This window comes from Vanellus vanellus (genome assembly GCF_965231255.1).
Source record: "Vanellus vanellus genome assembly, chromosome: 5".
NCBI lineage: Eukaryota > Metazoa > Chordata > Aves > Charadriiformes > Charadriidae > Vanellus > Vanellus vanellus.
This window is the reverse complement of record NC_138910.1, coordinates 18,430,540-18,445,821: the sequence shown is the minus strand read 5'-3', so window position 1 is coordinate 18,445,821 and position 15,282 is coordinate 18,430,540. Positions and strand designations below refer to the sequence as shown.

The following is a 15,282-nucleotide window of genomic DNA, read 5'->3' as shown; positions in this document are numbered from 1 at the left end:
CCACATGTCCTGTGGTGCCCCGCACCCTGGGGCCCTGTAATACACCCCACAGTGCCCTGCATCCCATAACTTCAGACTGCCCTCACACCCCACAGCCCCCCCAGACTAACCAGTGCCCCACTCCTCTGCTCACTGAGTCCAGGCGAGGGGCAGCAGTGGCATGGGGGGACCCTGCAGTGTGATAGCTCTGCATCTTGCCCCACCTTCCCCAAGGTGTTGAGGCTGCCCAGACCTGTCCCCCGGTATTTTGAGGGATGTCCCCAGTCCACCCTGAGCAAGCACCTCCCTGGTCAGCAACCAGGACAGTGTCACCACACCATGCCCCCCACACCCCTGGGACCCAGGGGTCATTTGTGCATCTGAAAAAGTGGCTATGGCAGTGCCACAACATGTGACTGGTAGCAATGGGGACAGATGGGGATGTACAGATGGACAGGGGGGCAGAAGGGGGACAGGGCGGGGGGGGGGGGAGGCAGACAGAAGGGGGGTGTGTGGTGAGCTGGATGGATGGAGCCAGGCTGTGCCCTCTCCAACCCCATCGAGGTGGGGTTGGGTCTTGGATGCTGCACCCCGGGGTCTGCTTAACCCCATGCGTCCCCTTCCCTCCCTGGGGAGCATCTCCATCCCTCCCCCCATTCTCTGCTCTCCCGGGCAGCTCCCAGGGGGTCTCCTCCTACGAGCACCCCAGGGCGTCGCAAGCGGAGGGTCCCCTCTCCAGCGCCTGTCCCCGGCCAGGGCCACCAATGTCGCTTAGCTGGAGCCAGCTCCAACCGCTGCCAGGCTGCACCCTCTGCTGGGACCTGCAGGCATCGGCGCAGCCCCGCAACGAGCCTAAGAGCTGGGACAGAAATGCTCCCCGGAGCCTTGTGGAGCGGTCGGGGGGGGGTCACGAAGAGGACCTACGACTCCTGCTCCCAACCCATCGCTGCTGTCACCCTTCAGCCCCCGATCCTTGCTGACAACGGGGCAGAGATGCCAGGCGTCCTAACACTCCTCTCCAGCTGCCCATGCTGTACCCTCCATCATCGGCACTGCCAGGCTCTTCTTGGGATGCTGACCCCATGCTCAGGACCCCCAGGAGGGCTGGGGTCTTCCTGGGAAGGTTTGGGGTGATCTAGGCCAGCCCTTGCCCAGAGGTCAGGGTGGCTCCTGCCCAGCTGAAGGTGGGGAGTGCCCGGCCTCACCGTGGGCTACGCAGGGATGCTGCAAGAAACACTGCTGCCGAGAGACCTGGGATTTCACGGCTGAGCTGGGCACTCTTCTTCCTTTTCAGCCTGTGTTGGTCTCATCCAGGTCCTGGTGGGGGACACTGGGGATGTCTGCATGGCACAGTGCAGTCCCAGGTAGGGCTGGTCCCACTGCTCAGCTGAAGGACAGAGCTGTGCCCCAGAGCTGGTCCTCTCCCGCCGTGTGCGGTGTCCCCTGCCTGGGTGGAAGGTGTGCGGCGAGCACGGGGAGCCCTTTGCCAGGCCAAGGGAACATGCCCAAGGCATGGCAAGCAAGGAGCATGTAACATGCTGGAGTCCATCAGTGTCTGGTCTGGAGCCAACAGAGACCTCCGCAGGGTGTTACACAGCTCCCAGAGCTTGGACTGATCAAGCCGTTGGCTGTGCCAACATGTCCTCCACCCCTCTCGCTCCCCCTATCCTTCTCGCACCCCACACGCAGCCCTGCCCATGCAGCCCGGGTCCCTGCCCTGTCCTGACAGCTCAGGACATGCAAGGCAGAGCCCGACCAGAGGAGAGACCCGCGGTGGCAGAGCTGCAGGCGGAGGGGCAGATGCAGCCCCAGGCGAGTCCCATATCCCAGTCCCAGGACATCAGTGCCCAGCAGCTCCCAGCTCGCAAATCCCCGCTTCAACCTGGCACCTCCTTCCCACCAGCCTCAACCCTGGCAAAGGCTGCGGGTGCCCTGGGAAAGGCTGGGTTCCTAATCCCTGGGCCAAGCGGGGACATTGTCCAGGGGCAGAAAGGAAAGCAGCGCGTCAGGCCCTTTGCCCATTGTGCCCTGAGCCCCTGCGCAAACACAGCCCAGCACTTTCATTGTCAGCCCCGCAGGGTGCGGGGGGGCCGCTCTCGCCACACTGCCTAACTGGAATGGACAGCCGGAGTCTGGGGTGGGTGCCCACCCCCGTCACCACCACCCCCCCCCATCCCCTGCCTGCTGACACAGCGCCCTGCTTGCCTGCACCATCGGCACTTCGGCACCCGCCTATAAAGGGCGAGGGGAGAAGCCACCGTCGGCACCGCCACCTTCGTCTCTGTGCCCTGACGACCAAGTAAGTACCAGGCTGTGAGCCCCCAAGCCCCGCCACTGCACAGGCGCTGCCACGCTCCCTTCAACCCCCAACACCAAGCCCTACTCCCCCCCCCCCCCCCCCAATGCACACTCTGGGGAAGGGCAACCCATGGGGTACCCTGTACGGGCAGGAGGGATGCTGGCACCCATCTTTGCAAGAGCTGGGCTGCTCTGCCCCACACCCATGTCTGAGTGGGGGGGTCACTGCTGCCCCCCCCTGCACCGGGTACAGTGCTACTGCACCTGGTTGACCACAGGATTCATCGCAGGGAGCTTGGGAGCAGAGAAACTGAGGCAGCCCTGGGTAGTTTGCATGGAGAGATGGGGCACTGCAAGTGCCCCCTGCAACTTGGGGGTCACTGGACAGAAATCCCACAGCACCGAGGGAAGGGGAATGGGAAGTGTCCCCCGTGCCAGTTTGGGAGGTTGAGGGGCCAGTGGCGTAGGATGTGTGAGGGCAGCACTGCTGGTGCCCCAGGCTCGGTGACAGGCAGCGGGGGAGACTCCGGGATGATGGTGGGCACCTTCCTGGGGTGATTCGTGGGGCTCTGCCAGCAGCTGAGCGACCTGCATGACCAGCAGCGAAGCCATGGACACTCTGGGGCAGTACAAGATCACGGTGTGGGAGGAGGAGAGCTTCCAGGGCAAGCGCTGCGAGTTCCTCATGGAGTGCCCCAGCATCATGGAGCGTGGCTTCCGCAAGATCCGCTCCATCAAGGTGGAGTCCGGCCCGTAAGTGCCCCGCCGGCCCCGCGAACCCAGTGCTCCCAGGGAACTGTCAGGAGCTGCCTGGGAGCCAGGACACCCGGGTCCTTCCTCAGCTCCGACACAGCCTCATCGTGCGACCTCCCTCCCTGCGCTCCTGTACGGTGCCTCAGTTTCCCCATCTGCAAAGCCAAGGCGCGGGTTGGAGGCAACGGTGTGGCCCTGGGCTGAGGGGTCCCGCTCTCAAATGGGATGTTTGCTGCTAGAAAGGACCCCAACCTCCGTGGCAGACCCATACCCTGCCAGGACATCTCCATCCCCTGCGTGGGGGAGAAGCCAGTCCTGGGCTGCGCCCTGGGGCTGTGCTGTGCGTCCCTGAGGGCTTTCCTCCTCTCCCCTCCAGCTGGGTGGGCTTCGAGTACCCTGAGTACCAGGGGCAGCAGTTTATCCTGGAAAAGGGTGACTATCCCCGGTGGGAGGCCTGGAGCGGGAACAGCGGCTACCGGACCGAGCACCTCCTCTCCTTCCGGCCCGTCAAGTGTGCGGTGAGTTGCGGGGACCCCACTGCAGGCAGAGCCTCCCCCTGGCAGCCCAGCCCAGACCGGAGAGCGGGGACAGAGGGTGCATGAGGGACAGACAGGAGGACGGGTTACGTGGGATGTGGGATGGAGGGGTGAGGCATGCACGGAGGTGCCATGGGGTGGAGGGGTAGCTGCACCCACTGGCTCCCACCTCCCTGCAAGGATCCTGAGATGCTCTTTAGGCTTAAAATTTAGCCTGAAACACTTGTCCCAGCTCCTTCTGCTTTGTGCGTTGGAGAGCCACCTCCAGGATGGGCTCCCCAGGACTTGTGTCCCCCCGCCCCTCCCCCAGATACTCAGGGATGGGGTGAGCTGAGAGGAGCTGGCAGGACCGAAGGGATGCTTGGTGTGTGGGGTCTGTCCCCCTCCCGCCTGGAGTACCCGAGCAGTGCCCAGGCAGATGCAGCCTCTATCGCTCCATCTGCAGAGACACTGGTGCTCGCAATAGCGGCACGTCTGCGCCTCCGAGCGGGAGGGGGGGTCCCCCCCAACTTTTAATAATCACCAGGCAGATATGCTTGGGCTTTAATAAAGGAGATGCGATAAGATCACTCCTTACTGGCAGGACTGCTCCTCGGTGCAGATAGATGCGTGTGGGGGCTGGGCATGGGGGACAGTGCCGCATCGCTCAGTGTCCCAGCAATTAACCCCTCGGTGCCCAGCACCCAGCAAAGCCCTGCAGAGCCTGGGGGACCGCTCTCAGCAGCTTGCATTACCCTGCAACCCTGCTGCAGCTGAGGATGCATCCTGAGGATGCTGAGGGCAGGAGCCCGTGTGGGTGCAGACGGTGTGGCCGTTGTCACCCTCCCTGCAGATGTGCATGGGGACCACAGGGGCAGGAGAGCAGCATCCTTTTGGCAGCCCTGGGGTGAGCCAGTGAGGGGGTGCAGGCTGAAAGACACCCCTAAGCCCTGCACCGAAGCCAGGCATGGTCCCAGGCCTCCCACTGTGCCTTGACATGTGTCCCCCTGATGCCACATCTCCTATCCCTGCCCTAGCCACATCGTCCCTGCTGACCCCCAGCCCTCTCCCTCCACAGAACCACAATGACAGCAAAGTCATCCTCTACGAGGCGGAGAACTTCCAGGGCCACAAGTTTGAGCTCAGCGATGACTACCCCTCGCTGCAGGCCATGGGCTGGGGCAACAAGGAGGTGGCATCCATCAAAGTGAACGCTGGAGCGTGAGTCCCACTCACGGGGAGGGGTGTGGTGGGGGCTGAGAGCAAGGGTTCGGTGAGCACCTCCCTCCTGCATATCCCCAGGGATGGGGAAGGGAGACCCCAAAAAGGAGAAGTGCCTGCCCGCTCCCCTTCCCTTGAAAATCCAAACCATGAGGTATTTTCTGTCCCTGTTTCCCTGGGGTAAGCAGATGGATGGGATGGGATGGGATGGGATGGGATGGGATGGGATGGGATGGGATGGGATGGGATGGGATGGGATGGGATGGGGTGGAAGGGGGTGGGAGGGGCCAGGGGATTTGGCCCGGGGCTCTGAGCCAGGGGTCTGCCTGCAGGTGGGTGGCATACCAGTACCCAGGATACAGAGGCTACCAGTACGTGCTGGAGCGGGACAGACAGAACGGCGAGTTCAAGAAGTACAACGAGTACAGCAGCCAGGCCCACACCAACCAGATCCAATCCATCCGCCGCGTCCAGCACTGAGCAGGGGCAGGGCCGTGCGCCCCGCAGCCCCCGAGCTGCTGTGCAATAGACCTCTATCCGGTAGCAAATAAAGGCATTTGTCAAAAAAAAAAAAAAAAAAGGGAGGCTCCTGCCTCTGCTCTGCTCCTCAGGGAGGCTGCCAGGCCCGGGGGACCTACCGTGGGGTGGGAGGGTAGGTGCCTGCCCCAGCCCTGCTGCCCTCCAGCTCTCAGCAGCTGGAAGGGGTTTCCCATTCCCCAGGTGGGTTTGGACCCGTGGCCACCTCCACCCTGGGCTGAGGTCTCTGCACCCCACCTCAGACCCATGCATGGTGAGTAGAGGGGATGCAGAATGGTCCCTACCCCCTTGATGCTTCAGCTGGGGAGATGGGAACTTACTGGCTTTACTGGGCAGAGAAGAGGCTGGAGATGGGAGGGGTCATCCAGGGGGGGTTGTGCTCTGGGTCCTTCCCCCAGGCTGAGTACTAGGAAAGGTGATCGCCACAAAGCCTGTGAACATGAGATACCTTCTCTCTGCACCCCAGGTTGGAAAAGAGAGGGGGGGTCCCTGCCAGCTGTGGCTCTAGGGAGGAGGGGGAGCGTTGGAGTCATCTGGGGGGAGACTGCCGCAAATGGGATGGCCACAGTTGGGGCAGGGCTGGAGACACTGGCTTATAGAGGGGGTGTACAGGGGGTGTGGGGGGTTGCTGGGGACAGGGGCAGAGGGTCCTCGGGGCAGTGTCCCACAGCTGGCAGGGGGCTCAGCTTGCTACTCCCAGCACCCTTAGGGTCTGGGTCCACCTCCCTCAAGCCTGGCCACGCCAGCACATCCGTGCCAGCATCCGGCTCCAGATCCGCCCAGGGCACACCGGCAGCCCCACCTAGCCGTCTCCTCCTCCTCCTCTTCCTCCTCCTCCTCCTCTTCCAGCACCCTTTCTCGTCCTCCTTCTCCATCCTGCTCTGGCACCCCAAGCCCTTCCGGGGTGCAAGCCTCCCTTCGGCACCCCGAGGTGCTCCCCACGCCCAGGACATCCCCTGTAAAGCCGCAGGATGGTGGAACAGTGCCAGGTGGCTTGGATGCCCGGGTCCCTGCCTGCCCACCCTGCTACAAGCACACGCGGCCCTGGGGCTGTGGGTGCCCCTGAAGGGTGCTGGGAGACTGGGAAGGACTGGACAGGGGGTCAGTGAGTGCATGTCCTGCACCCAGGGCTGTGCAGAGACCCCAGCCCTGACGTGTGTGTGAGTATGTTCACCCCATGTATGAGCTTGCACATGAGCGTGCACACAAGTGTGCCCATGCACGCTCCCCACTTCCCCTCTCCCTCTCCCCTTGCGCCCATCCCAACGCCCCAGCACCTTGTGCAACCCCCTCCCGCTGCACCCCAGCCCTCCCCTGTCCCCTCCGTGTCCCCGCTGGCCCCACCCCGCCACAGCCCCACGGAAGCTGGCCTCTCCCCCTGCACAAACACATTCCTGCACACCCGGCCGGGCTGCAGCCAGCCCAAGGCCACGTCAGCTCGGCTCTGCTCCACGCCACACTGCCGGCGCACAGGTGAAGTTGTCCCGGGCACCTGCGGACAGGGATGCGATGGGGGAAAAGGGGGGCTGTGGGGGTCACGGCAAGGTGTGAGATCCTTACTGGTCTATTCGAGGGGGGGGGGGGGGGGGGGGAAGGGGGAATGGGGGAGTGCTAGGTTGATGGGTGGGGGGCAAACTGCCTGCTTGAAGCCGGGGGACCTTCTGCTGGTTCCAGCTGGGTGCTCCACGTGTTCGGTCTCCATCCCCTGGAGCCCCACAGACCTGAACCCTCATGTCCCAGAACCCCCACGGACTCAAAGCCCCATCCCCTGGCTCCCCCATGAACCCGGGCCCCCATTCCCTGGATTCCTCATGGACCCTGCACCTCCATCCTGTGGGTCTGCCCCAGTTCCCCCGTGTCCCAACTCCCCCATGAACCTGGGGTCACATTGCTCAGATCCCCAGAACTCCCCATGGGCACAGGGGTCCCCAGCCCCTTGGATCCCCACACTCCCTACCCCTCTGCACCCCTCAGCCCCCAGGTCACCCAAAGCCCCCAGTCCCCTCACACCTCACTGTAAGCCCCCCGACCCATTGGCTTTCCCAGGCACCCAGAAGTCCCCATCCCCAGTGCCCCCTGCACCCCCCCCCCATCTCCAGCTCCCACAGCCCTAACCCTGCTTCTCAAGGCAATCTCAAACTACTCCCCCCCTAAATGATGCATTTGCTCTCAGCCCAGACCCCCCCCTCTGTGCCCTCCACCATGCAGGTTTGCTTGAGGAGGATCCTGGTCACCTGGGGCTGCCGGCGGAGAGGGGTTCAGCGGGTCTGGCCCCCTCTCCACCTCACCCCGCTGTCTCCGGGGCTTGTTTTCCGTTGCCTGCGGTTTGTTTCAGTGACTCAGGCAGCGAAAGCAAGTCTGGGAAGCTGCGGAGCCGCTGCTGGGAGAGCTGCACTTGGGGGGCTGGGGAGGAGAGGGATGGGGGGAGCAGCCAAGGCTGTGGGGCTGTATGGAGTTGGGACACCCCATGACAGGGTTCAGGGGAGCTCAGGGGGCAAGCTGGGGAATTGATGGTGGTGTAACATGGTCTCTGCTCGTGTCTCTCCCCCCCAGCATCTGCTCTCTGTCCCCGATGGAGATGGGCAACAGGGGTGGAGCATTCGGACCCCAGCTCAGCACCCGTGGGACCCCCTGTTTCCTAAACCCTTTGAACACCCCCACCCAGGAGGAGCCACCAGCCCCCTTGGGCTGTGGCAACCCGAGGCACACTGGCTGAGTGTTGCTCCCCATGGGCTGCGACTTCTTATGCAGGGCACATTTTGGCTGCAGTATAAATATTACCTGTGGGTCTGGCATGGTTGTATCCTGGTTTCCATTGGGTTCACGTCTCCTGATGGCCACTTTCAAGAAATTCAGCTAAATCCAGCATGAGAGCTCATCCTTTTACTAGACATCAACGAAACACCACAGGAGAGGTCATGGGCTGATGGGCATCTTGGCTATACAGCGTTGGACTCGTGGACCAGAGCTGGTGCCCACTGCTGGCACACTGCCTTGCTGCCTGAAGCTGTGGGGTGCTGGTGCAGGGTCCACTCTTGGCCAGGGGGGACAGAGCCATCTTCAATGTCTCTTCAATGTCTCTGTCCCCCCTGGCCAAGAGTGAACCCTGCACCAGCACCCTGCAGCTGCATGTAGCAGCTGGAGCCATGGGTGATGAGGAAACACCCAGCCAGATGTTTCTTTTGGGAGCCCAGATCACCCCAGACCCTTCCCCTATTACAAGTTTCTCCTTCAATCACCCTCCCATCTTCACAACACCCAGGAAAATCTGATGGAGATGCGGCCATGAAGGTTTGGGTGGGTGCTAGGGGGGTCACCCAGCTTCTACAGGTCCTAATAAAGATGGGTCAGAGATGGGGACACCCAGGATGGTCACAGGTTTAACCCTCTCTGAGGCAGGGACTGTCCAGCAAAGCACCGAGAAGCCAGCAAGGTGGCAGAGCTGTGGTACGTTCTGGTGCCACCAATTGCTGGTGCTGCACTTACCAACCCTGGAGCTCTGGGCACTGCAAAAAAACCTCAGCATCGGGGTCCTGGAGCTGGAGGGATGTTGTGGGGACACAAATGACACACCCCATGGCTCTGGGAGCTCCAAGGGGACCCCAGGACCGTGCTGAGTACCCCAGAGCTGGGGAAGGGGCAGGCAGGGAGCCCCACGGCTGGTAGCATGGATGGGTCAGGGGGATGGAGGCAGGTGGGATGCCGCCGATGCCATGCAGTGAGATGCAGAAGCGGGGACCGCGGTGCTGCCGGCCGGCCCTGTGGGTCGGGAAAGCGGGATGCTGGTGGCGGGGATGGGAGGCCGTGCCCGGGCGGTCTCCAGGCAGTGTCCGAGCCCCGCTCCCAGCTGGGATGGCAGCGCCGTGTTTGCGAAGAGTTAAGGAGGCGGAAGAGGCAGGAAGCGGCCCGAGCCGCTCTCCATAGAAACCCGCGGCCGTGATTAAAGTCTGATGCGGGCCCGATAGCGAAGGGGGGGTGTGGGGGGGTGTGCAGCGCCCGCTTTAATTACAGCGGAGGAAATTGCTGGAGCCGGGGCCCCGAGCCCCTGCGAGTTGCCTGGAAACTCCCCCCCCACACCCCCCGCCTCCCCCCGGCCCCTGCCCGTCCCCTGCCCGTCCCGCTGCCATTTATTCGCCATCAGCTGCTCCCTGATAAAGTGGAATAATAATAATAATAATAGGGGCAGGAATATTAAAACATGCAGCCCGCGGGCCGCCCCCACAGCTGCCATGAGACACGGCACCGGAGCGGTGCCACTGCTGCTCAACATGTACCTGCCAGGTACGGGCGGACCCCCCCGGCCGCTGCCCTGTTGCAGCGCCGTGCACCGCACAGCACCCGGCCCCCGCCCACCCTGCCCCGCCGCTGCCTGGGGCCCTTCTCTGCCCCGTCTCCCCCCAGCGCCCATCCTGCCTTCCCCTCTCCCTCTGTCCATCCTCCCTTTCTGCCTTCCAGCCTCCAACCATCCCTTCCTCCTTCCTTCCAGCCACCCTCGCAGCCTTTCACGCCTGCACATCCATTCTCCCTTCCATCTTTCATCCACCCCCCATCCCCCTGTCCTTCCATCCCTCCATCCATCGTTCTGTCCTTCCAACCCAACCTTCCACCCACCCACCCATCCCCTGTGCTTCCATCCATCCTTCCACCCCACCCACCTGTCCCTCCATTCCTTTTTCTGTCCCTGCTACCTGCCATTTCCTCCATCTACCCTCTGTCCCTTCCATCAGCCCATTCTTCCACCGTCTTACCCATTACCTGCCCTTCCCTCCATGCATCCACCTCTTGCCCTTCCTTCCCTCCTTCTTATCCTTCCCTCCATCCACCCATCCATCCATCCATCCATCCACCCTTCTGTCCTTCCATCCATCCACCCATCCATCCATCCTTCCTTCCATCCATCTCTCCTTCTATGTCTCCTTTCCCCAACCGTCCGCTCCCCAACCACTGACACTCATCCTTCCTTCCACCCGGTGGTCCTGCCACCCATCCTTCCACCCCACCCGCCTTCTCTCTCTCTGCCCCGCAACTCTCCCTCTCTCCCTCTCTCCTCCCTACCCCAGCCCGCGGGATTTTCTATTCCTATTTAAAAGCTTCCCCGGCTCGGTCGGAAATCGGATTTCCTTTTTCCTGGACGCGTTTCCTGGCTTCGCCGCGGCGGCGGGGCAGGAGAGGGGGAGCGGCCGGGGGGCTGCGGGGAGGCTGCCCGCGGGTGGGCGCCGGGGGGTCGCGGTCCCGCCTGGCTCCAGCCCCCCCCTCCCCCCTCCACTCCCACCCGCGCCCCTTTTTCCCCCCAGATCCAGTCGGGGAAACTTTGTTCAAAGACGGCAAGAGCCAGGCGTGGGGGTCCCTCAGCCCAGGCGTGCAGAAAGGTAAGACCACCGCTGCTCCTTCCCCGGGACCGGCCCCACTCCCCCCGGCCCGCCCGGAGCGGAGACTCCCCTGCGGCAAAGGCATCCTTTCTCGTCCCGCAGCCGTCGGGGATCCCTTCCCGTCCGTGTGCCGGGCACTCCCACGCGGGACACGGCCACCGCAGAGCCCCGCTCCCTGCTGCTGCGGGCGGCTCAGGCTGGGAGCATCCCGCCGCCAAAACCCAGCGGGAAAGCGGCTGAGCCCCGACAGCCGGGAGCCGCCGTCGGAGAGCAGCCGGGTGCCCAGCTCCCCTGGGCTGCCCCCCCCCCCCGGAGCCCCGCAATGAGGCTGGGTGGGTGCGAGGTTCCCCCGGTGCTCCGGGGACATACGACGGGGAGGGAGCTGCTGGCTCCCGCAGCCCGGGAGCTGGGGGGGGGGGGGCTAATCCGGGCTCGGGGAACACATTCCTGGGAGCGAGGGAATGAGGTGAGATACCACCCGGGAGGGAGCTGCCGGTGAAGGGCTGGGGCTCAGGCAGAGCACGGGCTGGTTGGGAGACGATGGATCCCCGGGAGCCGGGGCCATCCATCCGGGGGAAACCATTCGGGGTCCTGGGGATCGGCCAAGGGCTGGACAGGGAGCAGTCTGAATCCTGCTGGGAAGCGCAACAGCACTGGTCATCAGGCAGCCACGGGGCCAGCAATGTGGTTTTTGGGCCATGTAGTTTGGCTGTCTGGCAAGGAGACAGGGGCCAGGGGGTGGTCTGAGGGGGACGAGGGGAACCCTGGTTTAAGGGTGGGAGTGGGGGCAAAGCTGGGACTGGGGGGAGCCCTTTTGCCTTTGCACTGCAGGCTCTGCCTCAGCCATACTCTATGCACTGCACTGTGGTGAGAAGGACATTTTGGATCCCTGGAGGTTTCCTCAGGGAGCTGCCGGGCGCTGCAGCACAGCACCCTGCGGCAGGCAGGATTGAGCCTCTCCACCCTACCCAGCTGCATCCCCAACACCTCCCTGTCCTCCTTGCATGGGGTGGGGCACCCCCTGGGTGGGGGATAGCAGGAACCCAGGGTGGGGGCTGTGGGGATGGAGAAGAGGCAAGGGCTGCAGGTGTACCCTGGGAAGGAGAGATCCCCCACCTTGGTCACAGGATGGGGGATCTGGAAATACTACAATACCTTGGAAAGACCTGGCCTTGTCTGCCTGGATCAGGGTGTCTGAGCGGTGTTTGATGGAACAGGGATGGATGGGGAACGGCTGTTCCCTGCTTCTTCCAGAGCAAGAACTGGTGGGCAGCAGATGAAATAGGGGGGTGCAAAACAAGCAGGACAAGGTGGTTCTTTGTGGGAAACGTAGCTGAGCTTTGGGACTGCCTGCTGCAGGGGTTGCGGGTGCTAAACCTCTATATGGGATCCAAGCACCATTAGACAGAAGAGTGGCAGAAAAGCACAGAGGAAGATGAAATGCAAAGGCACTTGCTCTGCTGCAGGAAAAGCCTGCGCTGCAAGAGCCAGGGCCAGGAGCAGGGATGTACAGGGGATGTGGCTTGGGAGGGAGTGTGGAGGGGATAGGGGGATCTGGGTAAGTGCAGGGCTGCTCTGCAGAGTGGCTGGGTCCCAGAGGCGGGGCTGCCCATCACTCTGGGGACCATGGACCCTCTCCTCTCGTGACCTCTGGCCAGGCTCAGTGGATCCTCTCCTTGTGCCTCGTCATGGGCATGTCCAGGTGTGCCAGGCTGCTGTGTGTGTGCAGCCTGGCACAGGGGCATCTTGGGCACCCACCAAGGGTGCTCCTCAGTGCAAGCTGTAGGTGCAATGGCCGTGGTTCAGAGATGATAGTTTTCCTCCAGAGATGAGGAACATGTGCCTGATTCAAAGCCACATCAGGTCCTGACTTGTCCTGGTCCCCCATACCTGCCTGCGCCTGCCAGGGGTGCAGGTCAGAGCAGTGCTGCACCCCGACTTCAGCTCACCATGGAGACATCCTCGCAGGGCACAGTGCCCCTAGAGATGGGCAAGGACTGCGCTGTGACACCAGCCCAGTTTCAAGCAGAGGTGTCAGTAGGGAATATTGGTGCTGGGATGGCTCTGGGTACCTCCTTCTTGGGGCTGCAGATGAAAGAACCAGCCCAGATCCTCACACCAAAGCAAATGAGCAAATACTCATCTTCAGTGGGGTACGAATGAGGGTGGGAGGGACGTGGCGACCTTGGATCCAGACCCACTGCAGCCTGCAGTGGGTCTGACCCACTCTGACCACTCCTACCCCTGTCCAGAGGTGAAGGGATGTCCTCTCCTCATCTTCCTTGGGGTGCAGGATGGGGTAGGGATGCTGCAAAGGAGACAATGACCTTGTTACCACCTTCTGTGTCTCTAGAGCAGGGAAGATACAATGACTTGCATCTGAAACCTGGGGCCGGGGAGGGGGGGCAACATAGCGGGGTGTCAAGAAGACTGGGGCACATCCTGCCCTGCTCCTTGTGCCCTGAGAGGGAGTGTAACCTTTCCGGGGCCTGGCCTTGCAGGCAGCGGGCAGATCCAGCTGTGGCAATTCCTGCTGGAGCTGCTCTCAGACCGGGCCAACCTGAACTGCATCGCCTGGGAAGGCACGAACGGGGAGTTCAAGCTGATCGACCCCGACGAGGTGGCGCGGCGCTGGGGCGAGCGGAAGAGCAAACCCAACATGAATTATGACAAGCTGAGCCGGGCACTGCGCTACTACTACGACAAGAACATCATGACCAAGGTCCACGGCAAGCGCTACGCCTACAAGTTCGACTTCCACGGGCTGGCTCAGGTGTGCCAGCCAGCCGCCCCCGATCACACCCTCTACAAATTTCAGGGCAACCTGGCCCCGCTGCCCTTCTCAGGCATCTCCAAACTCAACCTCATGACCTCGGGGGTGACACCAGCCGGCTTCTCCTACTGGCCTGGCTCCAGCCCATCCCTCTACCCTGGGCACGGGCTCCAGCCCTCTGCCTCATTCAGTGCCATGGCAGCCTCCCACCTCAACAACATGAACAACCATTACCATTAGAGGCTCAGCCGTGCCAGGCAGACCTCCCCGTCCCCGGCAGCATAGGGCTGCGGAGCTGGGGAGCTTAGCAGGGAGGGATGGGAGGGTGGGATCGTGCTCTGCTCTCAGTTGCCCCTTTTAGATTTGGAGAGAGGTGTGGGGGGTGAGGGGTGCTTGCAGGGTAGTTGGGTTGGTTGCCTGATGTGGGTGGCTGGAGGAGAGAAGCCATCTAAATTTAGGGTGAGGAGGGATACATGATCTTGGGAATGGACGTAGATAACTAAAGCAGGGTGTGAACGGAAGTGAAAACCATGGGGTCTCCTCCTGGCAGGGACTGTCCCCTCCCCTTTCCTTTGCAACATGCTGCCCACCCCATCCTTAGCTCTGACCCCAGCCTCCAGCCTGTGCCTGCCCTTCCCTCTCCCTGCAGAGAGGAGTCGGGAGCTGGGACCCCAGGGCAGCTGTGTCCAGGGGTGAGAGTCCCACTGGGCAGGGGCCAGGAAAGGGGACCTTCCTTGCTGCTCCTTGGTCCCCCAAAGCCTTCCTTTGATCTCCAAAGCCTTCCTTTCTTCTCTCCCTCCTTCACCTCCTGCTGATGGTTGCCTCCTCCAGACCTCAGGAGAAGCCTTGATCTGGAGACCAGGTGCCTTGCATGGGTTAACTCCTGCCTGGGGCACGGCGCTGGGGTTGGAGGTACCAGGGGCAGGTGTGGGGGGCACTGCCAGCCCTCAGGGCAAGGCCAGAGCCTGGAGGGAGCAGAACCTGGCCCCTGCAACTCTGCCCTCTCCCCGGTGCCCAAGGACCATGCCACAGAACAGGACAGTCCCCAACACCCTGCACACGAGCCCATGTGCTGCTGGTCACTTCCAAGTTTAACGCTCTAGTTTTACTGTGGCTTAAGCACCTTGCATGCAGGGTTTGGTGGGACACCCTCCACAGGTGGGGACATCCCCCAGGGCAAGGCTGGGTGGGAGGTGGAACAGGAGAAGGGATGACGGCAGAGCTGGGAGCCCCAGGCACTGAGGGGCAGCCCTGGGCCTCTCATCCCCAGGTCCAAGGAGGCACCCCCATCCTCCAAAGCAGGACTTTGTTCCAGTGGATGCAGAAGAGCTGGGTGTGCTTGGCTCTGCGCTGGCTGGGGGGAGGGATTGGTCTTCAATAAAACAGAGAGGTGCTGTGACCTGTGTCCTCTTGTGTCTGCAGGGGGTGGGCGAGAGAGGAAACCACCCAGCAAACCCCCTCCCATCCAAGCTAGACCACCTGCAGGGCTGGGATGAGGAGGATGCAGCCACCTTGCTGCACCACCTTTTCTCCAGGCACCACCTCTGGCTTTAACAGTCCCCAAGAGATAGGGCAGAGCTGGAAACCTCTGGGCTTCTTGAGCCACCCCTCCAGGAAGCCACACGCCCTGTTCCCAGGCTGGCAAGGGGATGTGGCAGTTGGAAGCAAAGAGGAGATCCAGTTGGCCTGGTGGGATGTCTGCCACCCTGCCATCATCCAGGGGAGTTTGGGATGCCAGGAGCCAGATCTCTCATGACGCACAGAGCCCTGTGCAACCAGTTCGGGGCAATGCACTGGGCCCAGCATGGCCCAATCCTGCAACAGGTGTCTCTGCTGG

The 15,282-nt window shown here is 62.7% G+C and overlaps 2 protein-coding genes across 2 annotated transcripts; both read left to right on the top strand.

The window, feature by feature from the left end:
- Nucleotides 1–2,869: 2,869 nt before the first annotated feature.
- On the top strand, nucleotides 2,870–5,246 carry CRYBA2 (crystallin beta A2; the record flags this gene model as incomplete). Its single annotated transcript, XM_082483882.1, has 4 exons — nucleotides 2,870–3,030; nucleotides 3,407–3,548; nucleotides 4,624–4,766; nucleotides 5,099–5,246. 4 exons carry the CDS (start codon nucleotides 2,870–2,872, stop codon nucleotides 5,244–5,246), a joined length of 594 nt encoding a protein of 197 aa, XP_082340008.1.
- A 4,286-nt stretch (nucleotides 5,247–9,532) lies between these two features.
- On the top strand, nucleotides 9,533–13,685 carry FEV (FEV transcription factor, ETS family member; the record flags this gene model as incomplete). Its single annotated transcript, XM_082483875.1, has 3 exons — nucleotides 9,533–9,584; nucleotides 10,598–10,672; nucleotides 13,174–13,685. The coding sequence occupies 3 exons, from the start codon at nucleotides 9,533–9,535 to the stop codon at nucleotides 13,683–13,685; spliced, it is 639 nt and encodes a 212-aa protein (XP_082340001.1).
- Between the last annotated feature and the right edge of the window lie 1,597 nt (nucleotides 13,686–15,282).